The 8,546-nt window shown below is 40.5% G+C and overlaps 1 protein-coding gene across 3 annotated transcripts; it reads left to right on the top strand.

The window, feature by feature from the left end:
• Nucleotides 1–522: 522 nt before the first annotated feature.
• Nucleotides 523–7,879, top strand: LOC109827409 (probable alpha,alpha-trehalose-phosphate synthase [UDP-forming] 7). Of its 3 annotated transcripts, none has more exons than XR_002243419.1 (4): nucleotides 622–2,761; nucleotides 3,820–4,096; nucleotides 6,108–6,748; nucleotides 7,647–7,879. XR_002243419.1 is itself a non-coding variant. In XM_020394423.1 (3 exons), exons 1-3 carry the CDS (start codon nucleotides 756–758, stop codon nucleotides 6,480–6,482), a joined length of 2,658 nt encoding a protein of 885 aa, XP_020250012.1. In that variant the 5' UTR covers nucleotides 523–755; the 3' UTR covers nucleotides 6,483–6,962. The 3 variants fall into 3 exon arrangements, 1 of the variants encoding a protein (XP_020250012.1); XR_002243421.1 differs by having other exon boundaries at nucleotides 7,644–7,879; XM_020394423.1 differs by lacking the exon at nucleotides 7,647–7,879 and having other exon boundaries at nucleotides 523–2,761; nucleotides 6,108–6,962.
• Nucleotides 7,880–8,546: the final 667 nt, after the last annotated feature.

Genomic DNA, 8,546 nt, shown 5'->3' with positions numbered 1-8,546 from the left:
AATCCCAACCCATAACAAATTACCTATGGATTTCAAATCTCATGGTGAAATCTATATGCTAAAATTATAGGAGTTGAAACAAACACCCCCTTAGAGGTTTTTTTCCAAAATGACAGCACGTGCAGGGGCATCACACGTCGCGGATGACGTTACAATTTCACGCCACTTCATCTTCCTCCTTTCACACCTCGAAGCCCCACCCTACAGTCCGACAGCCCACAACCGATCCCCAGCCGTAGGATCGTCCACAGTAATTTGTCCGCACACGATCAACGGTCAAACATACTCCCTATAAAAATCCCGTATACGCACTTCCGCGTACAAATCAAACCAGTGGGACGTGGGCCCAGCGGAACAGCTGGCTGTCTAACGCGGGGGTCGCCTGACGATCGTTCCGGTCTCACCAATCACGAGGCTAGCACGTGAGCAGACAGCTGGCATGTGGACCCTACTCTCTGCCGACCTTATCCTTACTTACATCGCGTCGCCTCCCCCAACCCCCCCCCCCACCCCACTCCGACTGCCGCATAACACCATCACCATTATATGCCCTCCTTTTTTTCTTTCAAATTAATTTTTTTTTTAATTCAAATCCAAAATTAATAGATTTATCCATTTTGCCCTCCTCATTAATTTTCCTCCTGATCGAATTTCTCCTCCTTCCATTTAAAGCTAAAAAGATTCCAATTTTCCTCAAAAATTCCCCCCCTCAAAACCCTAGCCTAGCCTATAGCCGATCCGATCCAGTCGCAAACATGATGTCGAGATCGTACACCAACCTCCTCGATCTCGCGTCGGGAAACTTCCCGGCGATCTCCGGAGGAGGAGGAGGCGGCGGCCTCCGATCGAAGCGCCTCTCCCGCGTGATGACTGTCCCCGGAACTCTAACCGAGCTCGAGGAGGAGGAGCGCGCCAACAGCGTCTCCTCCGACGTCCCCTCCTCCCTCGTCTCGGATCGGATCATCATCGTTGCGAATCAGCTACCCGTTAAGGCCAAGCGCAGACCCGATAACAGCGGCTGGAGCTTCTCTTGGGACGAAGATTCTCTCCTCCTCCAACTCAAAGACGGCCTCCCTGATGATATGGAGGTGATCTATGTCGGATCTCTTCGGGTCGAGGTCGCGAGCGACGAACAGGATGACGTGTCTCAGTCTCTCCTTGAGAGGTTCAAGTGCGTTCCGGCGTTTCTGCCCACGGATTTGCTCGACAAGTTCTACCATGGGTTCTGTAAGCAACTGCTTTGGCCGCTGTTTCATTACATGTTGCCCTTTTCTGCAGATCATGGTGGCAGATTCGATCGGTCGCTGTGGGAGGCTTATGTGCTTGCAAATAAGTTGTTTTCCCAGAAGGTGATTGAGGTGATTAACCCTGAGGATGATTATGTTTGGATCCACGACTACCATTTGATGGCCCTGCCTACTTTTTTGAGGAGGAGGTTTAATAGATTGAGAATGGGGTTTTTTCTTCATAGCCCGTTCCCGTCTTCGGAGATTTATAGGTCGCTTCCTGTGAGATTGGAGATCCTGAAGGCGTTACTGAATTGCGATTTGATTGGGTTTCATACTTTTGACTATGCGAGGCATTTCCTTTCTTGTTGTAGTAGGATGTTGGGTATCGAGTATCAGTCCAAGAGAGGGTACATTGGGTTGGAGTATTTTGGGAGGACTGTTGGGATTAAGATTATGCCGGTCGGGATTCATATGGGTCAGATTGAGACGACCTTATCGATGCCCGATAGGGAATGGAGGGTCAATGAGCTCAAGCAGCAGTTTGAGGGAAAGACTATTTTTTTGGGTGTTGATGATATGGATATATTTAAAGGGATCAATTTGAAGTTGCTTGCTTTTGAGCAGCTGTTGAAGCTGCATCCGAAGTGGCAAGGGAGGGCAGTTCTTGTTCAGATTGCTAATCCGGCTAGGGGGAGAGGGAGAGATCTTGAGGAGATACAGGCCGAGATAGCAGAGAGCTGTAGAAGGATTAGTACCCAATTTGGGAATGATGGGTATAGCCCGGTGTTGTTTATTGATCGACCTATGTCTGCAGCTGAGAGGATTGCTTACTATACTGTTGCTGAATGTGTTGTGGTTACTCCTGTTAGGGATGGAATGAATCTTACCCCTTATGAGTACATTGTGTGTCGACATGGGCTTAATGAGTCTCAGTCAGGGTCGGAGCTTGCAGGACCGAGGAAGAGCATGCTGGTGGTCTCGGAGTTCATTGGATGCTCTCCCTCTCTAAGTGGGGCTATCCGTGTCAATCCTTGGAACACTGATGCCACGGCTGAGGCACTGAATGAGGCTATATCAATGTCAGAGTCTGAGAAGCAGCTGAGGCACGAGAAGCATTACAAATATGTGAGCACCCATGATGTGGCTTACTGGGCAAAGAGCTTCTTGCTAGACTTGGAGAGATGCTGCAAGGATCATTTCAGAAGGAGATGTTGGGGGATCGGGTTAGGATTCGGTTTCAGAGTAGTGGCTCTTGATCCGAATTTCAGGAAGTTAAATGTGGATGCTATTGTTTCGGCGTATGAGAGGTCCAAGAGCAGGGCGATATTTTTGGATTATGATGGAACTATGACGCCCCAGACGGCCATTGACAAGACTCCAAGTGCAGAAGTCATCTCAATCCTTAATACTCTCTGTGCTGATAAGAACAATGTGGTGTTTATTGTTAGTGGAAGAGGAAGGAATAGCTTAGGGACATGGTTTTCACCATGCAAAAAGCTTGGAATCGCAGCAGAACATGGCTATTTCTTAAGGTATTATGTTTCTGCCTTTGTGTTTATGATAGTCTCTTGTATCATATCCTAAGTATAAGTAGGCTTAAAATTAGGAAAAGCGTGGATTGGAATTGCATAATACAACATTATTACTTAATATATCATTATCAATGCATTCTTCAGAGAATTCCGTTCAAGTTATGGGCATTATTAGGATCTTGATAAGGCATTGATAGAACATAATTAAAGCCAAGGCAGGAGCGTATGAACTATAGAGAAATAAGGTCATAATTACCTGTAATATAAACTTGTGGCTCTTTAGGATACTTCTCATTACTCTGAGAACAAAAACTTTATATAGAAGTATGTAGCAATAATTGAAGATAGTTCTTATAAATACTGAAAATATTCGTTAAATAAGGAAGATATGAACTGAATCTTTACTTGCTATATTTACTGTATATTGCTACAATTTGCTACTCACACAGCGTGGAACGAATAGTTTCTTTTCAACAGAAATCAGTAAAATCTAAAAAATAGAAACTTCCTTTAGGTGTTCTTGTGATTTTGTATTTTGGTAGTTTTGCAGTATTTAGTGTTTCACGGCATTAGAAGAGCGATGGTAAAAATGTAGTCCAGTTCAAATTTTCGCTATTCTTAATAAGGGAAAACTATGTTATTTGAAGGGAATATGGAAAAATAGTGTATGAGCCATAGACGAGAAATTTATTGTCATACCACTTGTTTTTGCCGGAAGATCGTATACTTCTTCGGGCAGTGCTGAAATTTTTTCATGGTATAGATGCAATGTTGAGACTTCTGTCAATTGTATATTTGGGTGGTTTATATGATGACCGGTTTCCATGAAGTTCAGATAATTTGAACAAAAAAAACTATAAATAACTGATAGGGGGTGATGTTGGCTTATTAGTACAGTTCAACTGGTTGAAACAGAACTCAAAATTTTGTGCTACAAGGTGGCATATTTTTGAATCTGTATTGGGATGGACTTACTGTTCCTTTTCTTAAAGAGAAGACTAGTGAACTATAGTCTTATTGTTTTCACCTTTTTTTTTTTGTTTCTATTGTACTCACAGGTGGAATAAGGATGAAGACTGGGAAACCTGCAGCCAGGGGAGTACTGACTTCAGATGGATGCAAATGGCTGAACCAGTTATGAAACTGTATACAGAATCTACAGATGGATCATATATGGAAGCTAAAGAAAGCGCCCTTGTATGGCACCATCAAGATGCCGACCCAGGGTTTGGATCTGCACAGGCTAAAGAGATGCTTGAGCATCTAGAGAGTGTTCTTGCAAATGAACCAGCCTCTGTGAAGCCTGGCCAGTTTATTGTAGAAGTGAAGCCTCAGGTATTTGTTTATGTCACTGCATCTAGTTTCTCCAAGATAAAAAAACAAAAAATTGATTACTATCTTTTTATTTGATTGATCTCTTTTTTATTTTTTAATCTAAAATGCTTAATCTTTTACAATTACATTAATGTTAAGCTTGTTCAAGTGCTCTCCACAAATGTAGTGAAGTAGAATATTACACTTTAAATTGCAATGTTGATTAAGTTTCACCCATTCTCTTCTACTTATTTCTTATACCACTGACTGATTTATGTTTTGTGTTAGTCATTGCCTCTTCATATTATATTCAAAAACCATTTTGAGGATGAATTTTTTCTCAAATTTAAACTTGTCAGCTTCTTCATTGTCTCTGTCCTGAGGCAAATAATTAACTGTGAGGACCAAAATCCTTGTCAAATTTGAACTAAATAGCTTACTTATTTATTCTCCCTGTCTTGAGGCAATTAATTAATTGAGGACTACAAATCCTTCTCAAATTTAAACGAGTCAGTGTTCATTGTGTACCTGCCATGATGCAATTAATTAACTTTGAGGACTACAAATCTCATAGTTCAGATATTTCCAAGTTTAGAATGATTTTACTTGAATACTCTATGGTAATGGAGGTGGCATACCATTTTTGTTAGTTCTTTTGCTAAGCTTCTGTAGGCTGAAATTCAGATGTCAAGTTACTGCTTTCTTTGCCTCCAATTATCATATGTCGGTAGAATCATATCTCAATTCATCAGTTTGCAGTGCAGTGTGGATGAAATCAATTTTTATTAGGTGGCTAAGGGCAGTTTGGCTTACAGATCATGTCTTTCTTCTTGCCTGCCTAGTTGCTGTTAATGCTGGAGAGTACATTGTCGCCATAAGCTGGCAAGACCCATTTGAACCAGAATTCTTAAGCTTTTGGGTTGTGACTGTACAACACACATAGCATCTATAGGTTGCATGGATATGGTTGCTGACATGAACACGGGACATGGCATATTTGTGAAAGACAGGATATGGGGACACGAATAAGCGCGCGCACACACACACAAATATATAGATAATAGTTACATTAAATGAAATATTGAATTAAAATATTTATAATATTTGTATGTTTCTTTTACTGTCTATGACAATTAAGAATCAAGTTAAATCAAACTAGGAATTAAGGTTTAACAAAAAAAAAAGTTTAGTTTTGATCGCATGAGCTACAATGAGTATTTATCAAATCTTTAAGTAATGGGTTTCAATATTCGGGTTAAAAAATGTTACGGTTTTGAGCTTGATATACCAATGGAACTAGTTTAGGTTTATAAGTCATGCAGAAATTAAGTTTTGCTTTGAATCGCATGTGCCCATGGCATGTCCACGGTGAATCCGTGTCTGACATGGATATGACACCCAAAACATAGTATCCGTGTAACCTAGCATAGAATAATCGGTATCATACGACATATGAGAGATTCTCTCATATACAGTGATGTGGGTCGCATAAAATAATGGATATGAGGGATTCTCTCACATATAGTGATGTTGGTGAATCTCAGCCAAATGATGTGCACTAAATCTATTTTAAACCAACATCCTTCTATTTTAAAATAGAATAGGGATATATTTAATAGTAAATTCAACAAACGTTCAAGGTAAAATTTTATAAAATTGACATATGAGCGTCTTTTGAGAATATTTGAAGGAATTCACGTATTGCATTACAGAAGGCACTTATGTGTTAATTTAAAAAGTTTAATGTAGCTACCAAAAACAATTGAGAGTATATAAGTGCAAAGTAGGGTAAAGTATAAGGTATTTAAGTACTAATTAGTTATTTAACAATGACAAGGTTTGATCCAGTAAACCAGTTTATGCTTTTGTATTGTGTTAGGAATGTAAAATGTTAAGCTAATATTAAGCTTAATATCAATATAAATAAACATACATTTTCCAGCAATCTTACCTCCCCTAAAAATCTAGCCATTGTATCACTTGCTCACATGTGACTGATCCGTATTCCTGTTTTCTTGATGTTGCTGTGCAGGGTGTGAGCAAAGGCGTTGTAGCCGAGAAAATCTTATCAACTATGGTCGAAGGCAAAAGACAAGCAGACTTTGTCCTCTGCATCGGTGATGACAGATCTGATGAGGACATGTTTGAAGGCATCGCTGGCGTCAAGGCTAAGGACTTGGTCGCCGCTACCACATCAGTATTCGCTTGTACAGTAGGCCAAAAACCAAGCAAAGCCAGGTATTATCTTGATGACTCCCACGATGTCATCAACATGCTGTCTGCTCTTGCAGACGTCACAGATCCCTCTTCACCTACACCTGAGCCTGGATCCCCTGCATCAGAGCCCGAGGCCGAAGATTCTCCTCCACTTGAGGTCCGTTTCAATAAGTTACCTACCCCCTTGTAACAGAAAAGGAATTGAAACCCAAATTTGGGTTTCATAGCAAATGATATTGTTCATACTTTCTTCTAATCGGGTGATTACTGTTTTTGGGGGAGGGGTTGAGATTATGGAGATCAACGTGCATGGATGGATAGCCGCACAAGGGGCTAATTCTCCCGAGTGATAGAGCAATTTTTGTGCAGTGGAGAGGGTCCAGTGCTGACATGAGATTTAAGAGGGTGTGAAATGATTGATTTGTTGATGAACTGGGACATTGCTGATAACAAAAGGTTTGCTGCTTCTAGTAGTGATAATTTTATTCAAGAATTTTCTTTTCGTAGTCATGTCAGGTAATTTTTTGTATAAGTTAATGATAGGCTTTGGTTGTGTCAAAAATATTCTTTTGGCATGAAAACAATGACATGGTACTATAATGAAAGGCTAAGGGGTAGGTGAGAACACTGGGAAGTATTGAGGTCCATGATCCATTTGTGATTCGCTGGAGGATAATCCTGAGATCAATATTTTGCCCCTTTTTTTTCTTAGAAATAACCCAATGGACTGGCTTCTCAAGCCAAGTTGTATTTAAAGGCATGAGAATCCTTGGATCAGTAGAAGACACATGAGAATCTTTGGATCAATGTGAAACAGTGCAAGGCATATGAAAATCGTTGGGGTCAATGTGAGAATCTTTGGATCAGTGTGTAACAGGGTACGACATGAAAATAGTTGGATCAACGTAAAACATCTGGTTTTCGTATAAGTGAAACAGGAGGTTTTGGATAAATATATTGGCGAGCAGGGCTCCTTCCGGACCATCATGGATGGACGCGATGATTGATGAATTTTTTTTCTCAGTGGTCTTGGTCCGTCACATAAGTTGTGCATCAAAGTAATGACTACCTTTGGATTAGGGTACTACTACTCACAAAAGAGTGGGGTCATGATGACTCACCACTTAAAAATTATAGTGGTGAGTCATAATGACCCTACTCTTTCTTGTGTGGTAGTGCCAAATTGATGCAAGGGCGTGGTACATTTATCACTTCACTACTATACAAATATCCCAGTCCACTGATTCAAGTACAACCATCTCTTTGGTTAGTCATTAACACGATGAACCGAGATCACTGGATACATTTATTTTTGTATTCCTGTGTGCCACTGATCCTGGGGTTCTTGTAGCAGGCCAGCATTTGGGTCATCAGCAACTCCATTTGTCACGGCGCCAGACTGGAAGAAGGGTTGGAGTTTGAAATATACAGCGTCTTGTTTATCATTTGTGTGGATGTCTACATAGTGCCACTGGGATTTGCATGGATATCAAAATGTGAATAATGCCTTTGTTGTTGTTTCTGAGAGATGAGCAGTTCTACTGATAGAGTGTTTTCTTTAGGGTGAGACCTTGGATCTTTTCTCAAGAGTTGTTCGATGACAAAAATTCCTTTTCTGCAGCTTCTCCTATGTCTCTGTGCGCATGATGATGAACTTAAGCGCTTCTCAATGAGATCGAGAAACCTGTACGCTGTCGAATAGAAAATATTCGAGTTTGTTTGTTCAATAAACACTGATATTTTCCCTCCATTGAGACTCCCATCTTCTTACTTAGTCTGCTGGTATCTTGTTTGTTTGTTTTCAAAGAAAAGTAGCAATATTAATACGAGAATATCGACGAGCTTCTGTTGATAACGGGATTGAACCTGAGCATCAAAACCTGGATTGTGTTTCATAAGATGTAGGGAGCTATTTGCATTTTTGGAAGTCGGCTTCGACACCTTTGAATGATCTAATGAGGATGGATAGAGATCCTCTACACGCACGCTCGGTTGTGGAGGAACTCTAAATTGACTAGTAGTACCTCTTCATTTAGTAAATGCCATGAATAATAATGCCTACATAAATTATGTAGTGTTCTGCAAGAAAACAAGTTCGTAGAGAATCTAAGCTCAGTAAGGATTTAGGTTGCTAGAAAGTATGTTTCTTGTCACCTCTGAGCGAACTCGAGGAAGAAAGGTCTAATGAAAGACTCGGCTTAATGTAGAGGAACAATAATAAGCATGAGTAAGATTTTCTTATGGTCTTTTACAT

The sequence above is a fragment of the Asparagus officinalis genome, unplaced genomic scaffold (genome assembly GCF_001876935.1).
Source record: "Asparagus officinalis unplaced genomic scaffold, Aspof.V1 AsparagusV1_Un176, whole genome shotgun sequence".
Classification (NCBI taxonomy): Eukaryota; Viridiplantae; Streptophyta; class Magnoliopsida; order Asparagales; family Asparagaceae; genus Asparagus; species Asparagus officinalis.
The sequence above is the reverse complement of the archived record's forward strand: the minus strand, read 5'-3'. Positions and strand labels throughout refer to the sequence as shown.

Bases quoted from the DNA above. Each gene is read 5' to 3' on its own strand.
- LOC109827409 (XM_020394423.1), top strand. From the start codon at position 756: ATGATGTCGAGATCGTACACCAACCTCCTCGATCTCGCGTCGGGAAAC. The intron at 2,762-3,819 runs GTATTATGTTTC...TTGTACTCACAG, and splicing joins GAACATGGCTATTTCTTAAG to GTGGAATAAGGATGAAGACT. The intron at 4,097-6,107 runs GTATTTGTTTAT...GTTGCTGTGCAG, and splicing joins TTGTAGAAGTGAAGCCTCAG to GGTGTGAGCAAAGGCGTTGT.